The sequence below is a fragment of the Agelaius tricolor genome, unplaced genomic scaffold (genome assembly GCF_023055355.1).
Source record: "Agelaius tricolor isolate 1412-34295 unplaced genomic scaffold, bAgeTri1.0.p SCAF_8, whole genome shotgun sequence".
Lineage (NCBI taxonomy): Eukaryota > Metazoa > Chordata > Aves > Passeriformes > Icteridae > Agelaius > Agelaius tricolor.
In genome coordinates, this window is record NW_027269268.1 from 26,172,360 (window position 1) to 26,195,892 (window position 23,533).

Here is a 23,533-nt window from a genome sequence, read left to right on the forward strand (position 1 = left end):
ATCAGCATAACAGTAGCCCATCCTTCCATTCAAGTTGCAGGACAGGATACAGACTGATTTGGCACCTCTATTTTTATGTTCCTCTATTTTATATTCCTTTTGTGGGGGTGTTTGTGAGAAAACTTCATGTTTTAGCAATGGTTTATTACAATAATACTTATAAGCAGAACACTATGGTATTAGCCATGAAGAATTAGTTTACTGTCAGTTGGATAGTTAGGATTCTGTGTAAGTCCTTGGATAAAGCAACAGTAGAGGATTTTTGATCAACTCTTTGCAGGATTTTGCAAGTTGTAACTTGCATGAAAAGATGCTCATTTACAGAGCTCCACTAAGCCTACCTGATTACTCTGGGAGACATACAAGGGCTATAAAGCATCTCCTGTGCATGCCAGCTACAAATAGATACTAGAGCAAGTGATGAGCTGAGCAATTTCAGCACAAGGATGAAAAAGGAACTAGGCCAGATCCAATCTGAAAAGTAAATCATTAACACAAGCACTTTTGGTGAATGCTTCATCCTATGACTAGCTGAGTTCTGATTCCTAAAATCAACACAGCAGAATAGAGGGTGTTGGGCTAATGACTCTGTTTACTTACATTATAATCACACTTATTCAATGCATGGTTAATGACTAATCACACAGTATATCCATAAAGCCCAAGGACACAAGGTACCAAGGTTCTGCTTCATTGTTACTTTGGAGCCTAATATACTTGGTGTCAGTTTGATTGGATGGCTTCTCACAAATCTCCAAAGCAGAACAAGATTTAACAACTGTATTTTCTCTTGCTTTAAGTCTAGGGAAGATACTACTCCATCTCAACAGAACTTGAAGACTCATAGCAAAATGTATTGTGGAGATTATGTGAGTATAATTATTTGTTCTCTAAATCTTCCAAACTTTTTCATTCCTCTTGAGTTGTTGTCACATGTTGGTATCCATTTTCCTTCACTGGTAGAAATTAATCTTAGGGGAAGATAATTTATCTGTGATTTGGGTCTAATGCTGGTGATATATATATGAAGTGTCAGAAACAAAAACTAAAATGAAGAATTATCAGTTCCCATCTTATAATTCCAGACCTTTCAAGAAAAAGCAATGCAAGCCTTCTTGTGAGGTCATTTAGGTGGGTTTGCACCTAACTGCTAAACAAGAAGCTAAATTACATACTATCACCCAACTGTATTAAAGATACAGATGTGAATTTTTCAGAAGATAGCTATTTCTGGCACTGTTTGGGGGGTATAATTTGACAAGACCATCTATAGCCGCATAAAGTAACTAAATAACTTAATCACTTCTGAAAATTTGTTTTGTTCATAGCATGAAAAATATTTTAAAGTAAAAAAGTACTACCTCTACGAGAGCCACAACACAGGAAGAGTTATCAGCAATTGTTCCCCATCAAAAAGCTGTACAATATATTAAATGGCCTCACTAGAGCTCTTTGAGGAAAAAAGGTTATAATGAAATTTTAAATCTCCATTCTGGAAACTGTTGAAGTTACTATTTCATGACAGCAAAATTTGAAATTTCTCTCTGTACCTAGCATACTGATAATCATGTTCTCTAAGGATTTTCTTTCAATTATTACTGACATGAAAAATTTGTTCCTTTCAAAGGCTTTTTACATGTACATTCCCAACAAACTTAGAAATCAATATGGAACTTTCTGAAGGATAAATATTTTTCCCTTTCTTATTTTAATATAAAGTATAATTGACTAATTATTCCAATCTTTCCAGTAAAGTATTTATTCTGATAAAATTATATACATAAAGCATATATTTGCTTTTCTAAAGTGATTGCTATTTAATCAGGATTAGTAATATGGTTGGTTTTCTGCAATTTGGGATCTTGCATCCTTGGCTAGACAGTTAAGAACTTAAAAGAGAATTTCTTCTTAGTTTCTTTTTTTCCTCTTTTAGTTACAGTAATTTTGTAATCTCTTCCTGTTAATTTAAGAATGACAGAAAGAATACTACATCTTAAAAAGGTAGTAGATCAGATCCTGTTGGAGAAGAAATACAGTTTCTTTTCTTCTACTGATTTACTGCAACCAATTACATTTAAATAATTGACACTGCATCCGCATAGAATATGTTGTCTAAAACTAATGGCAGTACCTTCTAAAATAACTTACAGAAGAAATATTTTAAAGTCATTACAATTGGCAATTATTATATTTGCAATAACAATGCAGTATTTTGATAGCATCATAAAGAAAATCTAATAGATAAGAATTTTTAACTGCAGCAGATGTTTACAATGTTATGAAGCTTAATATAATGCAACTATTACATATTAGCCTAATGAACTACTTGAGAAGAGGGGATACAAGTTTCTAATTCTAATACACTGAATTATATCAAAATACCCAGAAAAAATGGTTTTAATATCAACTCTTTATTCCCTCTTCTTCTAAACACAAAAAGGCACACTGATAAACCCTTTTTTTTATCATCACAGAAACAAAAGAGCAGAGAAGCAACTGTAGACAATGGGGAACATATCAGTCCCAGGAAAGTCAGAAAAACCCAACTCCAGGCTTTCTCTGAAAAGCATTGGGATGGGCTCCCAGGTTAGATAAATTTTTACTGTTTATTCCAATTTCCATGTGTTATGGAATGGAAAGAGAGAGAAATTAGGTACTTTCGTGAGCTAGATCACTGGATCCTAGGAACAGACTTCCCTACTGAGGCATCCAGACAGAATGAGGACATGTAAGGCAGAGCTGCATGTAAACATTCTCCCCTGAATGCTGCTAGCATTTCAATAGCAATTTGGTCATGGAGCAGTGGCAGTTTTCTTTAAAGAGACTCAGCAACAAAATAGCAGAAAAATCACTCTAGCAAACCTCAATCAAGAAAACAGGGCTTCTACAGGACTGAGTGGTGAGACCAGAGCATTAATTTCTTCTCTACTCTTCCTAAACACTATCCTAGATTGCAAAAAAAGTCCTAGAAGTACACTTTGGACTTAGAGATATTTTTCAAGGAATTCCAGAATTTTGAATATACCATTAATTCAGAAGCATAAGAAAAATTTAGAAAAAAAATCAGAAGTATTACTTTCAAGATGTGCTTTGTTCTTTAAGATGATCTTTATATTTTATGCTATCATATCCATAATTATGTACATTATCTGTGAACCATCAGATAGGATGGAGTCCTTCAAGATCAACAATGAGATGTACAAACTATTAATAGCAGCAGTCTTGCCAGATTCAGCAATTCAAGACATCATCCTTATCAGAGATTACACACAAAAAACACCCTATAATCATTTCCACAGGCAAAACTACCAGAAAGTAGACAAGATGACATTTATGACCTCTGAAATACATATACAGAGAGATAGAAGGCTTTGGAGAATGAATTTGCTATGCTTAGACATATCCCTTCAACTACTGTATCATATATTATTGAAATTAAATGAAACACATAGAAAAAACTCAAAACAAACCAAAATACTAATGAAATGTTTATTTAATAAGTTTCACTCAAATGATATCTTTGCAAAAGTATAGCTAGTTCATAGCATGTGGTTAGCTAATAAAGAAAACATTTTATTTTAGTAGACATCCCCTATGGGAAATATTCAAAGGAGTCTGACTTCAATTGCTTGTTATCAGCAGAATGACTTACTGAACAAATATTATTAGAAGGTTGTTCGTACTTCAGAATGCTTTTCCATCACAAGACTGAATTGCCTGAAGTTTGCACATCATAATTTGATAAAAGCAGCCTCACCTTTTACTGATACTTTTGTTGAACTGCTTATGACTTTGGTAAGAAAAAGCTGTTACTTGCTTGCTTTTGCACAGAAGGAAGGTGAACTGCAAGTATTATTTTCCAGAACCACTATAAATTCTTCAGACTGTTTCCAATCTTTTTCATTGTTCTGATTCATTCCACCAACACCACACAAACCTGTCTGATCAGCTTAATTTGGAATCACTTTCTTACAGGAGAGTTAAAAACATATGCAAAGCCAGAGATATGTATAGAGTGCCCACCTGGGCTACCTCTGTAGAGACAGATCTGCAGTTTTGAATGTGAGGGTATCCTGAGATTAGAGAGAGGAATAAATACCTGAATTAAAAAAAAAAAAAACACTGCATCACTTTTGGAGATTGACTTGCCTTATAAAGTGCTTTGACACTTTGTGAGGAAAAAAGCAAGATGTTTTTTATTTTTTCCTCCTGAAAAACAGAGATCCTCTTCACTAGGATGCTGCAGAGGAAAGACAGCATGAAAACCATTTTTCCATGTTCACATACAGCAGTTTGTCTAAACTAACTCACAAAAAGGCTAAATTGCTCTTGGAAATTACTTTCCTCTGATGCTTTTTTGAAGAGATTTTGTCATGCTGAATTCTAATCTTGCAATGAGAGCTCCAGCAAAATGATTAACATGTTGTGAGTATTCTAGAATCCAGATATCAAAATTAAATTGTACAATTCTTCACATCCTTTCAGTGACTGCCCCCATTTCCAGAACAGACATTTCCCCCATTTTCTTCAGAAAATTTGTCTTTATTTGTGTATATTCATCAATCAACCTGTTCCTAGCTGTAACTTTGAACTTTATAATGAATTTTAATCATATTGGTAGAGGAATGCAATCTCTTATGAAGTTTTGTGGAAACACTGTTCACACAGTGAACAGTGGGGGGTGAGGAAACTGAATTCTATTACCAATTTAAAAAATACAGCAGTTGAAACTCAATAGTCATTTATTCCATTGCCCTGGCATTAGCCAAATAATACATTCAGACTTTGGACTCAGTCATGTGACTGAGTCATATTTTATTTAGCCAGTGGTTGTCTCGGAAAGGACCCACGGCTTGTTCCTAGATGGAACAAGGTGAGGAAACAAACTGCAAGTACATAGTGAAACAGAGACAAAAGAACCAGGAAAAAAACCCCAGTTGTTTTTATCTGCAGTGTTCACAGAACGAGTCAACACCCAGAGCATAATGCAAGTTCCTTTATCACTCAATCCCACATTACTGAGACTAATGGTTGTTTGATAATGCTTACTTACTTTAAAATATTTTTTATTGGAGACATTCCTGTTAATTTCTTTATTAGAAAAAAATTATAGAATTATTAGATTGAATAGAGAGTTGGTAGGCCACCTATGCCAGTCTTTGCTCATTAAGGGTAGGAACCAAAAGCTCCCCGAAATCAATAAAAATACTTTCATTTATACTGTCTGTGAAATTAGGATAAAGCTCTCATAGTAAGAATATTAAAGAGGGCAAAAATGTCCCTGCTCTTCTCATCTTAAAAGAATATTTCTGTTACTTGGTCACAATTTGTTTTACTTGTGTGGATGGGTTGGAGAGCATTGTATTTAGAGAAATTATATTCAGTGAACATAAACTTCTTCTGAAAAGAAGAAAACCACAATGCAATTTTCACTTCTGTAGATTTAACCTTGCCATGAAGAGCAATTTCTGCTCATCCCTGTAGTGAGCCATCTTAAGGCATGAAGAAGAGAAATCATGAGATCATACTGGTAATTTTCCTATCCCTTCCAGAGCTTAGGGAAGCAGAAGATGTTGTAGAAGTACAACAGAAATGGCCATAGACTAAAAACTGGTCATCCTGATGTCAGAGTCCAGTACTCTCTCACTAGGTTCTTTCAGTATCTGTCAACCTCAGTTATTTTCATCTGTTTGTATTGGTCTGTGATTCTATTAAAGTTATTCACAAATTTCTTAGAAAGAATAAGAAAAAATACATGAAATAAACTATCACTGAGAATGAGCTGACAATAATTAAATCAGTTATAAAGCAACTAGAAAAATTGCATTGTCTTCTACATGTCAAGCTCAAAACTATCTCACTTGACAGTGAGGTAACATCACTGCTTTAATAAATCACCAGGTTCGTAAGCAACCTATGGATCTCATTCATCATTTCCTCATTAGTCCTTTCAAATTAGAAATACCATGAGGAATAAATATTGAAGACTGTCATGGATACCACAGATTAATATTGAAATATAAAACTTTTTAAATGGGTTTGCGAAGGGATTTACATTTTAAGGTAAATCCTCACCTTTTTCTATTGAGGCCTTACTGATGCTAGGGGCAACTTCCTCCAATATGGTCTGTCTTCCTATGGTCACCTGCAAGTTTAAGTTCTGTTTCAGAAATCAAAAACCACACATGCTCCCCATGAAGCAAAGACAATTTAAAGTTATGATTATTGGTTTGCAGCAGAATTAGGTATATCATATTAAAAATGTTAAACACCTGAAAGTCTGCTTTTTCCTTTTGTAGACACAGGGAACAATTCTTCCTGCTCCAAATTTTAACCCTGTAATGGATGCCCAGTTGCTAGGAGGAGCCCTACAGGGAATTTGTGAGTATCTTGACTGATTCTAAAGCAAACTTCCTCTTTTTCAGAAAGCTCTCATAAAGCATTAGGCAAAATATAAACTCAAAATTGTCACCGCTTATCTGCGGAGTCTTCAAGGAACCACAATAAGACACACTGATGATGTCCAAATAAATAGTTCACATTTACAGGAACTAAGAGTTGATCAAGATTAATCTAAAATCCATACCAACACTTAGACTAATGAACACTTAACAAAACAAGAAAAACAGAATTCTGTGTTGCATCACTAGAGTGAGGGCTAAGAAATTAAAGGATTTTAGTTGTAACGTCAACAACTAAGTGTTACCAAGGTCTGCTAAGTCTCTTATTCAGTCACAAGAAATAAAAAGAGATGGAGTACAAAGTTTAAAGAATTCATTACCTTCTCAGTTTTTGTTTTCAGTGTTAGTTCCAAAAATCTTTTGTTCACAAAAGGATTTTTCTCAGTTCTGATTTTTTTCTTTTCCTATTGAACTTTGTTGGTATTGCTGAGGGTCAAAATATTGATTTTTTTTTTAATCTTAAATGTCTTCCTCACTTTAAAACTGTTCTCTGTATCAGCTTTTATACCCCTTGGGCTTTTCACAAGATTGTACAGCACCAAATCTCACATGCTGTTTTCAATTTCTTTAATGAAAATGCGAGGACTCAGATTTAATGTCAAGTGAACCACAATAAGCATTATTCATCAAGGGGAATCTAAAGTATCTTTATGACCAAATTGGCTACAGATGAAAAGTTTTAAACATCTTCCTACACTTCAAAGAGTACTTCTAAGATAACATTGATAAAATATGAAATATTTTAATGTGGCTAATATATGAAAATATAGAGATTATATTCTTCATCTAATACTCTAAGTACAAGTACATCAACCTTAATTTTAACCTTCCTATCAAAGTTGTAATTTAAGGGACAACTGAAAAAATAAATAGTTCATCTTCAGAGACCATATACTTTACAGGCACTGACATTGACCCTTAATCCTGCAAATGGCATTCATACTTATGAGGATGTTCAGTCACCCTCTGCTGATACTACACAAGTTGTATATTTATATTTTATAATATTCCCTATATCTGGACCATTCTCAGTTTTTTACTAGAGAGATCATATAAGCTGTAAAGACTCCTAGTGATAACTATTTTCTGAAATGCAAAAAGAAATCATTATGTACAGTATCCCAACCCTTTGGATGCAAAAACAATTTTAAAACTCAAAAATAGGTTTCAGAATATGCTAATAATATTTTTTAAGCAATAATACTGACTTCATTATAGAAGTGTACTAGTAAGTTCTACCTATCAAGCAAACCATCATAGGTAACTGTCAATAAAATGCTCTTTTTTAAATGGAGCAAGATATCATTTTTAAAACTTTATACAGTTCCTCTGAAATTATAACTGAGTTTATCAATAAATGGTCCAACAAATTTATCATCCTCATAAAACAGATCCCTAATTCTTAAATGACAATTTAATCAATATCAACAGAACACACCAGTACAACTTCCAAGGCTCAGCCACAAATCCTGCTACCGGGCCTAGATTTGAATCCTTGAAAGCCTGTTTTATTGATGCTTTCAAACCCACTGAGCTGGTGAGAGGTGATGATGCATCTAGTAATAACAGACTGCTTCACCTTCTGATGGTATTACACCAGCAAGTGCAAGACACACAAGCACGGTAATATAACTGATGTTAGTAAATATTAGTGGGATATTAGTCTATTGATCAGTTTTTCTAAAAATTAGTATAATGTTCTTAAACAAAACCAGAACAATCACAAATGTAAGTAATTAACACCAGTTTGTTAATTTAGAGCCTGTGTCATTTCCTTTTCAGGTTGTGAAAAGGATGTGTTGATTGAAATCCTAACTCAGCGTTGCAACTCCCAGCGGCTCATGATTGCTGAGGCATACAGAGACATGTACGGCAGGGTACGACAGAAACACTTGGTGCTTTTATTACTTCTTTCTCTCCTGTGCAGCTGTCAGCCCTTCTCTCAGGTCACTCACTGGAACCACAAGCCTGTCAGACAGCTGGCTGGCACAACAGGTTGGCACACAACTTGCTCATTGGCTATTGGTACCTCTGAGGGTATCACCTTGTCATTTCTACAGCAGAAGTGTTGTCTGCCATGCAGTTAGAAAAGAGCAGGAGAAGTTCCTTTTCTTCTACAGGCCATTCTTCTCTATCGACAAAGCTAAAATATCTGAACAGACTTTCTTGCTTTATGTGCTTTTTTGGAATAAATAATAAAATAGTATTGAAACCAAAGAAAAACACCATACACAAGAGTTATAGGCTCTTCACCTTACATAATGATTAATGTTCACATCTCAAGCACTGACAGTCTCACACCTCATTCCATATAGTCCCATGTGTACATTAAGCACAATAGTCATCTGACCTGCTTTAAAGGCATGATCTTTGAAAACTGTTTAAAATTTTTTTAAGACAAAAAGTTATCTTTAAAAACTGTATTTTACCTATATTTACTGTATATAGCAATAGAATTTTTGCTATCTGAGTTCTTAAACTTACATAGAGATAGATATCCTCATTCTATTTCCAGATCTATTGTTGCTAACCAAATAACTTTGGGTAAGTTGCAGTGCCTGCATTTTCCTTAGTTGCTACAGCTATACAAGGACAAAAATAATAGTAACATCCCTTGCAAAATTCTTGTGAAAGTCATGAAAAGTACAATGTAAAACTAGATACTATTTGATTAAGTTGACTAGACATGCCCTTCCCCTGAAAGAAAGCAGACAAACACTTAGAAGAAAATCCATTTTCTTCATTTCCTGAAGCCTGTAAAAACAAGGGTTCACTGGAAAATTCCTTGCAGGCCAGTGTCTGCTTGTCATTGAATCAATCAGCATGAGTGAGAACAATGAGTTTGCACAAATGCTACCACAGAGCCATTTCCCTTAATTAGGGTTAACTAGAAATGGTTCATTCAAAAACTCCACATTTTATGGTGCTTTTACACCTCCAATTCATTAACCAGCAGAATACATTTGGGTGGTCAAGTTTTCTAGAGACAACCTTTGTACCAACTCTACACTAAAAAAACCTCAAAACCACTGACCCTTGAATAAGCTCAAACACCCATTTACTGTCCTAGAACTGGAGGAAAAAGAGCTGGGTTTAATCAGTGTAGCAGGTTGATTTTGTATTGTTACTCATCTCCAGGAGATCAGTGACTTTATTTGGACTGTTAAAAGAAATGAAACACACAATAATTGTGATGTTTTAGACATAGCCTTGAATGAATAAGTATATTTTATAGAGACCATAAAAGAACAATAACTGACAATCACAGCTATGCACCTTCCAGAGACCATGACAATGATAGAAATCAGCACCTAAATTATTAAACCTGTTTTTTCTATTATGAGATATTTATTAGGTTACCATCACACATGCAAACCATACCAGTTCAGTGTTAAGTCATGCAATATTCCTAGGTTCTGATGTTACTTACAGCAAACTAAAGTATGCCAAGCTACCCAAAGGTGCCTGTGACATGAAGCACCCAAGCCCATTCTTCCCAAGTGTTCATTTATCTCCACCACTGGACAGTCCTTCTCTACTCCATCCATAGCAGCTGGCTGGTTTCTTTTAACCTTTTCTCTACAGTGTTTCAACAGGACCTATCACTTTAACAAGGGAAAATATTTAAAAGCTTTCTATCGTGGTTTTATCTTTAATTTCTATTCTCTGGTACACGATGATCTAGAAATAATACTGTACCACAATAAAGACTTGGAAATGTCCTTCAGGAACACAGTTATTTCATATTCACAGAGAACAATTATTGATTTGCTCACCACTAGTCTAACTGGCTCCTCTTTTCAAAACAAAAATATAAAAAAATCAGTAAGTGCCTATGAAAACATATCACCTTTAAATTCATACCTCTTTCAGCCATATGAGTTAACATGAAGTGCTATAAAGGCAGTGGACACAGATCTAATGACCTAGAAGAAAGAAAAAAAGCCAAAGATGTCAGATGTCCTTTTTAAGAATCAGTGTCTAAACCTATGAATAATAATAGAAGGGATAGGCAAGAAAACAGTTTTCATATTCTAGCAATGGGCTACAGAATACTCTAAAAAACATGGAACATACTCCAATACACCCACAATTTTAATTCAAATGAATTCATTAGGCACTGGGTACACTTCACAGTGCAAGATTCATCATGATACCCTTGACAGTTCCTTAAAAAACCCTACCAAGAATGTGATGTATCTTACATCAAGTTGGGCCAGTTTGCGCTTTGAAGGAATTTAGCGCACATCGCACTTCCCTGGCTGCAATTTGTCCCACTGGTCACATTGCATTGAACAAATGCACCATTAGGCAAACCCAGTTTATGAGTGGTAAACATCACAGGACAGAGAAGAGATGTGGCATGGCAACAGTAGTTTTAACCTTCTCAGTTCAATTTATGGTAAACCTGTTGGTCCCATCCTTCCCCTCTTTATTTCACTTCAATCTGCTCAATATGGCAGCCACCATGCCCATTCATTAGACAAATGTAAACAGACACATAAGGAGAGAAATATTAAAATTAAAAAGACCTGAACTAGCTGCATGATTCAGACATACAGAGAAGTTTTAAGATTCCTTCTTACAATTAGGCTCCAAGGATTTATTGTAGCAAAGATGATTAGGAAATTAAAATAGTGACAACTTAGAGCTGTCTTTTATTTTTTCCAATACTTCCCTTAGTTCTGATTTCCGGAGTAATTTTTAAGTAGTATCCATTTGTATTATTAATTCATTTTCCCACAGGCATGTTGTCAGAAGTAAAATGTCTTAATGAATTAATTTCTACTCCATGCATGATTTAGTTGCTGTCAAATGAATCTAAAGTGCATTCACCAAAGACTGTATGTTTCTTCATCATAAATTTAATTTTTAAAATGCATATGTCTTCCTTCATTGCTACTCTAGCTATTAAATTAATTATATTCAGAAATATATTAAAATCAAAGTACAGGCCTGAAAAAAAATACAGCTCTGGAAATATACTAGTTTATATAATGGGAACTGTTTCTGGCATGCCTTTCAATTCAGACAGACTAGAACATCTTACAGGTGTCTAGTGCTGCATACACATTAAAAAAGACCGCACAAGTGTCCTCAATCAAAACCAGTAACTAGTTGTAAGTTAACAAGCTTTTGGCATTTGCAGTGTTTTGAGGGATGCTACAAGGAATGGGGAGGACAAGGAGGAAACTCTACTCCATTACTTAGCTATCTGGCAAGAAAGAGCTGAGAAATATGAGGAGGAGGAAAAAGGGGGTCCCATGTTATTAATCCAGTATCTATCAAAAGTAGTGAACTAATTTAGAATGTAAAATATAACTGAATTGAAGTACATAACCTTCCAGCTATCCAAAGCTGATATTTTCATGTACTAGGAGCAATACAGATGATTTTTTCTTAAATTATTCACATGGTAACATTACAAAAAAAATCAAAAGAAACCACCTGTGTTTTATGAGCTTGATCTTCCAAAGGTGCTTACACCTCTCAGATTCACACAGGGAATAAATTAAGGGAAGCTGCAGAGGCTCTGATATGATATTCAGTTTTCTAAGACTTGAAGTAATAATTGCACTTAAACATCTACATTTTCTTCTCTGTTCTAAGAACTGAAAGCAACAATCCATTGTGGCCTACTGGCTTGTGCACCTATTCTCATCTTGCTCATACTAGTAAAATAAGCATGTACTACTTGAACAACTTTTTTTATTTTACTTAATCTTTGCCAAAATTAATCTTTACCAGTTCATCCTAAATCATTTAGGGAGAAAACCATAATAGTTTTTTAAGCTGTCTTAGTAAAGTGTGACTATAGAGATAATCCTGTGTGCGCACTTTCTTTTTCTTTTCAAGGATTTGATAACAGACCTAAAAGAGAATCTCTCTCATCACTTTAAAGACGTTATGGTTGGCTTGATGTATCCACCTGCATCCTATGATGCCCATGAGCTTTGGCATGCCTTGAAGGTAATCTTTATATTCAGAATTGCTTAGAGTAGCAGTCATTAATTAGAGTTCTGAACACATATGGTTTTTTTTTACATTTCATTGGTTGATAAACTACTGAAAGTTAGTACACTGGAGTAGTATACTACCACTTAGTCCACTAGTCAACAGAAATGCAGTGCTATTTCAAGTTTATCCATCAGTGTGCTAAAACCAGCATAAATAATATCTTTGTCACAGAACATACAAAGCCCATTTAACACCCATGGTAAACTCAGAAAATGAATAAAGATTTACACAGGGAACCATAAGGTGCTGGGTTTTGCAAGCATTTATATATGCTACAAACCAAATTTATTTCCACAGCCAGTGCCATGCACTCAAGCACCACCTCTCTGACAACCAATACTTCTTTAGCAGAAGATGTCTCTGTAGAAACACTTACAAATTACTCTGTACAAAGTGTCAGAGCATACTGCACAGTCAAGAGGGCCACAATACACAGAGTATCACCATACAAGTTCAGAAGGCTTTAAGCATTCACCCAGAGTAACACCATACCTCATCTGAGGGCTTCAGGCATCTGCCCATACACAGTAACACCATTCCACTTCAGAAGGCTGCAAGTATGTGCCCTGTTTTTTAGCCCAACCTTTTATACCCTCAAGTTCATGCACTGCACCTGTGTGCCCTCTGCTCCCTTTGGTGGTTGGTCAGTGCCCTGGGCACTCCATGGCTCATTGCTGTCAATGCTGCTCACCTGCTGCTCACAGCTGCAGCCCATTGGGGATGAGGCTCAGCCACAGCCCCACTCCCAATGACCACAAACTGTGAGCAGTTCTGTTTCAGTATAGTAACTCCACTGAAACAGAACTGATTTCCCATTTTGAAGGAAATGTTTCCTTTTCTTCCATGGATCTGAGACTGCAATCCTCACACAACTGAAGTTTCTGAAAAAAAAACATTTTTTCAAACATTAGGTTATTTAATGGTGAAATTCATTCCTACAGGGCATTGTGAAGACCAAAAACAATACTTACTTCATAGAGGACTTCAATATATTCTTTGAAACCAGGTTGATTGCTGGCTATTGAATATAATAATTCTTCTAAGGAAATTCCTGAATTACCAACTCCTAAAAGACAGGAAGGCATATCAGAGTTCAACACTGTTTTCCTTTTCTTTCTATGGATGTTTGCTACTGTCTGCTGTCACAAGCAAGACAGAGATTACAAGACTTTGGGACTTTGGGCAAGATGACTTATCTTGCCAATTTTGAGAATTCTGCCCCCTCTCCCAAAAAAAAAAAAGTTACTAGTTTTTTCTTGTTCTTCAGATACTTAAATAAATTTTTAGAAGTACTGGTATGTCTTTATTATAGTTGGCTTCAAAAGGATTGTGAAATATCATTGCTAAAAAAGGAATCATATCTTTCATTAACATTATTGACAAAATTGCAAAGTTTATTTTTTCCTGAATGTGGGTCAAACTTGAACTTTTTTACAGTACTCTCTTTTGACCTGGATTCATATGGCCAAGGTAAAAAAAAACAGCCCATGTGTATCTATGGGCTCTAATGCTCTTCCTTTATCCCAAATGCAAAATATTCATTAACATTATCCATGTGTATGTCAAAAGCAGCATATGCACCACATCTTATGTCAGTTGAAGTTTAAAAAATTAATTCAAACTCTGTGGGAAAATACAGTGATTTGCAGCACTGCATGTACTCCATGATGCTTTCCTTTAATACCAAGTTCCATGCTAGATATTGCAGACTACAGCATTCCTAAATAAACTATTAAAAAAAAAAAAAAAAGATGCCAACATAATAACTATGCTCATGTCTACTTCAGATTTCCTAACACTTGCTAGGGATGTATGCTCAATCTTTGCATCTGATTTCTTTCAGCAAACAACAATTCTTACTAAAATTCTAAAATTATTTCCATTATGTTTCTGTCAACACTAGTGTTGCTTCATTTCCCACTTGCTAAGGTACATGCTGAAATTCAGATTTAGAAATATATTTGAAACATATTAAAGTAATTTGAACAGGTAGGTTATGCAAAAGTACTACAGAAACTGCTATTATTTTGTTATTTCTAGTAAGGACATCACTGCTTTCTCCTAAAAATTGGGGTTTCTACTACACATCATCTTTTCATATTTACTTCTTTCCATACAGGGAGTAGACACAGAAGAAAAATGTCTAATTGACATATTAGCCTCAAGATCAAATATGGAGATCTTCCAGATGAAAGAAGCCTACCTAATGCGTAAGCTTTTTTACCAAGTGCAGAGTAGCAGTTGTACTATGTGTGTTCTGGAGGTATTAGCACACACAAAGGAACAGAACTACAAAAATACAGTACAGACCAGTACAGCCTGGTTCCCTCTCCACATCCTCTCCCACACCTCCATACAAAAGGCTGAGGCCATGTGGGGGGTGGGCAGGCCAGTGGGGACAGCGGCTGAGGGCCCCCAGCAGGGCCAGATGGATGTGCCAGCCCCACAGCCAGGTCCTTGTAGAACCTGCCCAAGCTACACTGGAATAGAGTAAGCCTATTTATCCTTTATTTGATAATCTTCATTTGTACTATTCAGAGCATGTTCATTTGTGATTTAAGATTATATGGTTTTGGTTTAACCTAGAATATAATTCTGATCTTCAACAAGATATCGATTCTGACACTTCGGGTCACTTCAGAGATACACTCATGAACCTTGCTCAGGTACTGTAAAAACAAGAACTGTGACTTTCATTTCTAAAAGATTCATAATTACTTTCAATAATATTTGATAAGTTTTATATTTTAAGGTGACTGTGATTAAAGCTAGTTCAATAGGGCTGCACTTTTAAACAAGAAACAGGAAGGAAGATGATGAAGAGAAACTGAATTCCTTCATCTACTCTGACTTAGACTTTGGATATCAGATGGAAGCAAAGGTAAACAGATTATTTTATAAATTCCTATTGGTATTCACCTGCTGACCCTTTGCTCCATCTGTCTCATCTCAAAATGTGTCTACTTGAATGTACAAATGTGATTGTCATTTTTAAAAGCATATGTTTTCTCCATTATCAGAAAACATCATAAACCAGTCAAACATTATGTGAAAATAGAGATATATTCACATTTGACTAAGAAATAAAGAATTAAAGAGTTCACTGCTTAAAATATAGTGCTCTTTGTGCTATTGCATGTGGTAAATCACAAAATGCTAGCACGGAAGAAAAGGAAGTATCACTTTTACATACCAACTTATGCAGTTTTACCAGTCCATAGTTTATACAAGAGAGTGGTCATCCTTGTCATTCTCATTGCAGTCACTGTGCTTATTATCTTTAAAATTTTTTGTAAACCAGAGTAACAAATAATAAAGGACTGCCATGGGATAACAGCATACATAAGGTGTATCTGTACTTTTAAATACGTGCATGTCTGGGGAAAAACTGCTTACACAAATTTGAAATAACAGTAGGCTTCACTGAAGTTAAAAAGACAGAAGTTTCAAAAGTAGAAGCTATAAACAGGAAATTTTTTTTTCTCATGCTGGATGTTTTTTCCCTAATAATGAAAACTTTTCCTTGCTTAAAAATGAAGAGCAACCTTACTTAAGCAACCTCACTTCTCATAATTATTAAAACCATGGGACATATTTACCTGTCAAATGAACCAAATTTAAAAGAATCTCTGATTATATATTATTACTCCTAATTTTCTTAAACCCTAGGTATTGATAAAAAAGCCTAAAATCAGAAATTTTGTGTCTAACAAAATCTGCTATTTCACTCAAGATAAGAAGAGTTGTAGGAAATTTCAACTTGACTCAGTTATGAAGATTGTTAGTCAAATCACTCATGCTTGCATACCATCTTATATTAGTACTCGGTGATATTCCATTAAAACCCTTTCTAATTCTATAACCATGGAACATTTCCAGTGCATCCTTTAATGCTTTTTTGCAGAAAACCTCTGCTTTGATTTCTATTAAATCAAACTACTGAGACAAGTAAACATGCTCCACATATGCAGAGCAAACTGTTCAATTGCTATAGTATTGTATTTATGGTTTTCATGTCCAGCCTGAGGCAGATTAGATTATATTAACCATATAGGTTATGGTCCTTTCTACAAAATTAACAGAGATAAAAGAGTTTCAAATTCAGGCTAACTAATATTCTAGTATAAATCAAACAGATTTTATTCTAATTCTCTTTTTTGGGGTATTAACTAAAATATGATAATTTTCTACAATTTAAAACATAATTACACAAATGTTACTGGAGAAATTGGGCATTTGAGTCATGTAGAGTATTATTACAGTTATCTTATTGTATACTGCCCTGTCTTTATTCCCTTGTTTTCTTGTGTATGTAATTTTATGCAGCTATTTCATCAAATTCACTTCAGATAATTTATCCTACTACTAGAAATTTCACTAACTGAAATTCTCACCATTTAATTAACATGTAAATTAACATTTTTAACAAAAAAGAACTATAAATAAATCATTCTACAAGCTGACAGCCAATACCTAATTTTAATCCTTCCCTTCATATATAACACAACTGTAAATTTTAAACAAAATTGCTTCAAGCACATGTTATTAAGGCAGAAAATACATGAGCTACAGCTTTTTCTGAGTTCTGCAGACAAGGCTGATTTGTATCTTTACAAGATGACTATGGTTATAAAAGCAATTCTACAAGTAGCGTGTTCTTCTCTTTTTCTGACTATATAATTCAGAATGTAATGTGTTTACTAAAGAATTTAGCTTGGTTTGTGTAACTGAAAAGCTAGTGAATGTATGGGAATTTTAGAAATATTCTTTTGGGATTTATGTATCAAAGGTGTCAAACCATTTCCTAGCTCTGGATCTTAATTTTAGACAATTATGAGCAAGCAAAATATCTATTATTTTATGAGCTTGATCTATGGTTTGTGCAGGAAGAAAAATACATTGAGAAAATATTTTTCTGGTAATATGAATATTGATAAGAACTAATCAGTATGGCAAATGTTACTCCTATCCTTATTTTCCCCTCAGAGTTGCATATTAGAGTAAACAATATAACATCCATAATTCTGAAAATGATGGTGGGATTGTGGTGGTCAGGTAAAAGATTTAAAATAGGACTAAAAATGGGATAGGTTTATCTACTTCCCCCACTTTTTCATCTCACAAGACTGTTTTTTATTCCAGAATTCCTCTCATTAAAGAAAATTAAGACATAATGGGACAACTTGAAGATATTATCCACATTTGCAAATTCAACCATGCAAAACACTGATCCAACCTAAAGGCCTATATATGTTACCTCAAGAAATTCAACACAGCTTCATACACAGAGAACTTTATATTCCTACAGTGGTTTAGGATTTAACTTTTGAAGAATATGTATCTCTTTTTTCCCTCAGGGAACGAGGATGGAAGGATATGCAGACCCTTCTACAGCTGCTCAGGATGCAATGGTAAATATGCTCAGATGTTCTCAAACATTAAAAAAAAAACAGAAAAGAAATGTTGAAAAGTGATTAAGGATTTACTTTAAATATTTTGCTTTTTTTGTTTTTTCCATTTTTCTGATTTATTAGATTCTGTGGGAAGCATGCCAGCAGAAGACAGGCGAACACAAAAACATGCTGCAAATGATTCTCTGCAACAGGAGTCAGCAGCAATTGTGGATGGGTAATCCAGCAGTTCAGCTGTTTGAATACAGAGTGTAAAGGGAAAATGTGACTTGCTAAGAAAGCCATGCTTTGCATACCAAGACAGTCAGTGTGCAGCAGGACATTAGCCTGAAACCAACTGTGAACTGTTGCAGCTCTCAGACTTGCACTGATGTGAATGGGAATTTGGAAGTAATGCAAAACTGAACTTTGCCTGATGACTACTGACAGCTGTAGACAGAACAGGCAGGCATCAGGATGCCTAAAAACCCAGAGAAGAATGCATGACCAAAGAAAGGCAAATGTTACAGCTGCACTGAGTCTATACATGATAAAATAGGATGAGGGAGATTTTTCTTAACTATTTTATCAATTTTTCTTAAGCAACTCTTATGAGGGAAAACACTTAGGGAGAGCTGGAAAACATTTCAACAAATGTTTGCATATGAAAACTAGAATGTGTGGAAACTTTTCCCCAGAAGTTTCATAGAAATTTTTGATGGGAGCACTTCAGTGTTCACATCTGCTCTCCAGTAATGAACATAAACACATAACACAAGGGCCATTTTTATTAATAGGAAATCAGACATAGCTACAGATTGCAGGAAATTTATGTGAGCTTATCCAAATCTTCCATTGTAGAAAATAAACCCATTCACCTGGTGGCAAGTTTGAGTTTCTGCTCTGCAGTAGAAAAACAGTCTGTCTGCTGACAAGTTTATCACTGTGCAGCCAGCTGTATTTCTTACATCAGCTTCCCACAGTAGCTTAGGACTACTTTGCTATCACAGATCAACAAATTCATTCAGCTGATGATGACAGGATTAACACACCTGCTCTATGTTCTGCTCTCTTCTGAGATCTGAGGGCTCTGCCTATACTGCAGTGCTCCATAAGTTCTATAGTCAGCAGAAAAAGAATTTTCCTCCTTCCATAATGGAGAAAGCACAGCCTGGATATTTGTGTGTGTGCATATCTGCAGCGAGCGTGCGCGTCACGCGGCTCCTGGCTCCTTGCCACCATCCACGAGCCTTGCCAGCTTTAGCCAAGCCAAGCAAGGAAGTGTCTTACTAGCAGGATGTTCTTACCAGTGTCATAAACAGATGTTGCTAGATATGTGGCATGCACTCATTTTATACTCTAGGCTGAAGAATCCAAGGGGGAATGCCCTAGAAGCCAAGTTTCAAGCTACTCATTTAGGTTGCCTGACCTGGGCAATATAAACATAATGAAACACTGAGAATAATAAAGGTAAAAAATAAACTCAATAGTTATAGTACTGGGGAGAAGCAAAGAAAAAAAACCATAAAAAGCAAGTTGATCGTTATTAATGAGCTAGAATAAAACAAGATCTTTTTTCCACCCTAACTCTTCCCCCCCAAGTTTTCCAGGAGTTCCAAAATATCTCTGGGCAAGACATAGTAGATGCCATTAATGAATGTTACGATGGATACTTTCAAGAACTACTGGTTGCAATAGGTAATGTAAAGGTATTATTTTTACTAGCAGCAATCTCTTAATAAATTCTAGTATATTATCTCTTGTGCATTAAGAATATTATTTTTCTGATATTTTATCCACTTTAATCTCCTATATTATGCAATTAAATTTTCAGAGAAAATTAGGAAAGAATATTTTAACTACTTTCCCCTGTTAGTGTAAATCTAAAAATGTATCTGTGGAGCACTAGCTTCTGACTGAGCAGAACTAGTATCTACTTTATTTGATAATAAATTTTGTGAGATAACTGCATTTGCAACTGATTGTACATATATTAAATAACCAGCGATGCTTTCAGGACTTTGGTGGTATATAAATTAGTTTCAAGCTTTATGTACATTTATCTTTCATTTATAGAGTAAGGATAGAAATATTCCTACAAATAGAACATGTGAGTATATTCAATGATATTTAATAGGCCCTTTGAAGCAACAGCAATGAGGACCCACCACCAGACTTTCAAAATTATAAATATGGTTGTACTAGTGAATATTCGTAGCTTAATTTTAATCTGAGGCATGGACAGCACTACCCAGATTTTTATTTCAAGGAGCCCAAAGCCTAAAGAAAGTATATTATAATAATCTTCTGTTTACCTGTTGCAATTCTTCCCTCCTAGTTCTCTGCATTCGTGACAAGCCTTCCTACTTTGCTTACAGGCTTTATAATGCAATTCATGTAAGTAGTCATTCTACTTCACATTTCCTAGACATAAGATTCCCTTTTTTTGTTGTTTTTGTTTCTTTGATTGATTATTCTAAAACCAGTACTTACAAATCAGTCTCTTTAATCTTTAGGTGTGACTGTGTGTTTTAAAACTGCACCTACATAAATTTCAAAGCAGTAGTGCCTAAGCAACTAAGCAGCAGAAGTGCCTAAGCAGTAGAAGTACAAGTTTAAGTACTCAGACACCTTAAAAATTATCTATCTGGTAACTGTTGATTTTTTTTTAATTGAAGACTTTTTTTCTTTGCATGGAAACTCCCCCTGCTGTGCAGAACTCAATGTGCATTATTCTTACTATATAATTTTTTGTCTGTAGAGATTGAATAAGTATGGCTAAAACTTAATGTTACATGGAGACAAATGCTTATATTTCTTTGTAGGACTTCATGCAGATTATTTTTTGTGTAAGTGCTAACTTCTTTTGACGTTTTATTGCCACTAGATGTCCCCATTCCTCACAGAATTATATTATGAAAATTTATTTAGAAACAGTTAAAATAAAACACATCTGAACAAAACCTATGTAAATTCTAAAGCTATGGTTAAAAATCTCGCAGAATTCACATGAGGCAGCAGTTTTTGTGAAATTGATTACTGGCCTCATTATAGTTTGAGTGGACTCTACAATAACAGTCAACTGCTACTCAAAAACTGAATTCCTAGGAATACTGACAAAAGTTTGTCGTATTTTCCTTTTTTAAAAGTTTCAGTGCATGGATAAGCCACTGGCATAGAGGGCCCCCTTGTTACTCAGTTACATGAATTCTATTATTTGAGTATATGAAAACTCAGTAGAATAAAACCCTTAGACTCTTTTAACATCTAGGATATCTTTATGGGTATTTTCTTCTCTCATTTTCTTTTTTCATTTTAGGACTTTGGTTTTCACAATAAAACAGTTATTAGGATTCTCATTGCCAGGAGTGAGATAGACTTGATGAACATACGCCAGCGATACAAAGAGAGATATGGGAAATCACTCTTCCATGACATTAAAGTAGGTTTTTACAAACTTCTGCATATATTCAGCACTGGTATCACACAGACTGTACCACTCTGTTTAACCATTTGGTTTAAAACAAAGCAAACAAAAAAGCAAGGTGTAAAAACAATAACACATTTTCAGTGCCTCAGTTTGATTTAAGTGCGAAATTAATTCTCAACTCACTCTCTGATTTTATCCCTCTCCAATGCAAGATGTGTTTATAAACAGGGCATGGCAGTGTGTGCTGAGCAAGAGTTTGTATGAATGGTTTCCACACTAATTGAGAACATCTTATCTCATGTTGATCTGTAAGGTTAGGCTGGTACCACTTTTGTGCAAAACTGAAGTAAATATCTGGTTTTATCCTTGTGCTTAGGTAGTACCTTCACAAACCCTGTTCCTCTTGTACTCCTGGTCTGCATCTTAAAACAAAAAAACTTTGAATGTGTTTAATTGTACAAAAAATGTCTCTTGCTAAGACACTACATTTTTATGTCACTATAATCCAACTGCAAGATGCGCAGCAACTTTATGAAATTGGTCATGAATTTTGGTATTGAGCTTGAGAATTAATAAACAAATTTGATCAGCCTTTCAAAGATAGATGGTTTCTAGGTGCCCAAGCAACCAAAGGCCATGGCAAGTGAAATTTAAAAAAATCTCAGCCTAGATTTCTTATGAAAACAATGTAATGTTTTACAAAACCTCATAATATTCTAGTTCTTGTCACACAGCAAAAAAAGAAAAATTCAGAAAATGTATAGTCACCGAAATATTGATTTTTTTTTTTTTCTTTGCAGCATTTTGCTTCAGGGCATTACGAGAGTGCTTTACTTGCTATCTGTGCTGGTGATACAGAAGATTATTAAGAAGATGCACTCTGAAGGCTGTGCAAACCTATTTTAAATAGAAATTGAAGCTATATGCAATGCACTAACTGTAAGAGATCCCTATTTCATATAACAGAACAGCAAAATTAGTAATGCACGTTTGCAAATATTAAATCTTTCTTGAGACAGGAAAAAATGTTGGCAGGAACATGGTTTTATCTCTAGTTCTAATTAATATTTCTGATTTTATGATTAATGTAAATTAATGCAACAAGTGGTAAAATGACTCAGTGCAGGCATTCGTTTATCATTTAGTGTCACAACATCCCAAACATTCATCAACAGGCTCTGGAAGAATTTATTCACTTCCACACTAGAGAGAAGAAAATATTTTGCTTTATTTACTTTTAGCAAGATGATTTCTTTCTTTAAGGATTTTTTTTCTTTTCTTTCCTACTTCTTAATGCCTCATATTTTATGCCCTTGAACATTATTGTTTTAGTTGCAACCACACTAAGCATCTGCCCCCATCTATTATCAGTCACTCATCAGAGTGCTTTTGTATTCTCTTTTACTTTGCTCACGTACTTGATGACCTTTCCCTTATTCTGCTTGAAACAAAAGTAAAAATTAGAATCAAGTACTCCATCCATTCCAGTGCCATGAACTGGGAAACCTGGAAGACGAAGCGCTACTTAACTTCAAGCAGGAAAGTTCCAGAGGACTATAATCTCTATTCCATTTTTACCCATCTCATTTTAACCATTCATTGAATATTGACCTTCAGAGCATGGAGGTATATCCAGGATGCCCTAGGCGGCACAAATCAAGAATTGACTTATCGTGGGTAACTTTGCACCTCCTAGAGAGGCCGAAGGATGCGGCGTTCTCTGGAGCACCCGTGAACAATCTGACACAGCAACGAAGGGAAGGAAGGTGGCAGAGCCCGGCCTCGAGTCCTCGCCCCACGGAAAAACGTGACACTGCTTTTAATTCCCCGGGGCTGTTCAGGGCATCCTATCCTGGGCCTCCGTACCTCCTGCCAGCCTCTTAATCAGGAGTGAGGGGAAGTACCACACTTTTTAGTGCTCACTAAAATATCTGCCCGTGGCTATTCCTCCGCCGCCACAAGGTGTCCAACTGGACACAGACCCTGTGGATGTTCTTACAGAGGTACTTTCTGCAAGTGCAGCCCGTGTGACTGAATAAAGCACTGCTACAGAAAGGCACAGATGCCTGGTTGCTTTTGTGCCGTTTGCGCCTGTCGCTTCCTTCAGCCTCTGGACATAACACTAATTACAGCGCGTCTTGCCTTCATTGCAAATACTGACATCGTGTTGCTAACATGTTGATTTATAGTAAACTTAAAATTTCTTTCAAATCTCTCTTGAGTTTGACTCATTT

The 23,533-nt window shown here is 35.2% G+C and overlaps 1 protein-coding gene and 1 long non-coding RNA gene across 6 annotated transcripts in view; one reads left to right on the plus strand and one right to left on the minus strand.

Moving 5' to 3' along the window:
- Positions 1-23,533, minus strand: part of LOC139592332 (uncharacterized) — a 54,397-nt gene that overhangs the window by 30,583 nt on the left and 281 nt on the right. For all 3 annotated transcript variants that reach the window (XR_011679967.1, XR_011679968.1, XR_011679966.1), the window contains exons 2-4: positions 13,451-13,545; positions 13,171-13,360; positions 10,326-10,387 (exon numbers count right to left, since the gene is read on the minus strand). This is a non-coding gene — a long non-coding RNA (uncharacterized lncRNA). The remainder of the gene's footprint in view (positions 1-10,325; positions 10,388-13,170; positions 13,361-13,450; positions 13,546-23,533) is intronic.
- Positions 852-23,510, plus strand: ANXA10 (annexin A10). 3 transcript variants are annotated; one of them, XM_071432020.1, is made up of 12 exons: positions 852-869; positions 6,300-6,381; positions 8,244-8,338; positions 12,318-12,431; positions 14,599-14,689; positions 15,066-15,145; positions 17,837-17,890; positions 18,014-18,107; positions 19,472-19,567; positions 20,208-20,266; positions 21,189-21,311; positions 22,100-23,510. In XM_071432020.1, the coding sequence occupies exons 1-12, from the start codon at positions 852-854 to the stop codon at positions 22,166-22,168; spliced, it is 975 nt and encodes a 324-aa protein (XP_071288121.1). In that variant the 3' UTR covers positions 22,169-23,510. The 3 variants fall into 3 exon arrangements, 1 of the variants encoding a protein (XP_071288121.1); XR_011679965.1 differs by lacking the exons at positions 852-869; positions 6,300-6,381; positions 8,244-8,338; ... (4 more) ...; positions 18,014-18,107; positions 21,189-21,311 and adding an exon at positions 18,930-19,339 and having other exon boundaries at positions 19,472-19,578; XR_011679964.1 differs by lacking the exons at positions 852-869; positions 6,300-6,381; positions 8,244-8,338; ... (4 more) ...; positions 18,014-18,107; positions 21,189-21,311 and adding an exon at positions 18,936-19,339.

Coding starts and splice junctions, on each gene's coding strand:
- ANXA10 (XM_071432020.1), top strand. Junction 8,339..12,317: donor ACAGAGACATGTACGGCAGG/GTACGACAGAAA, acceptor TTTCTTTTCAAG/GATTTGATAACAGACCTAAA. Junction 19,568..20,207: donor AGAACTACTGGTTGCAATAG/GTAATGTAAAGG, acceptor CTTCCCTCCTAG/TTCTCTGCATTCGTGACAAG.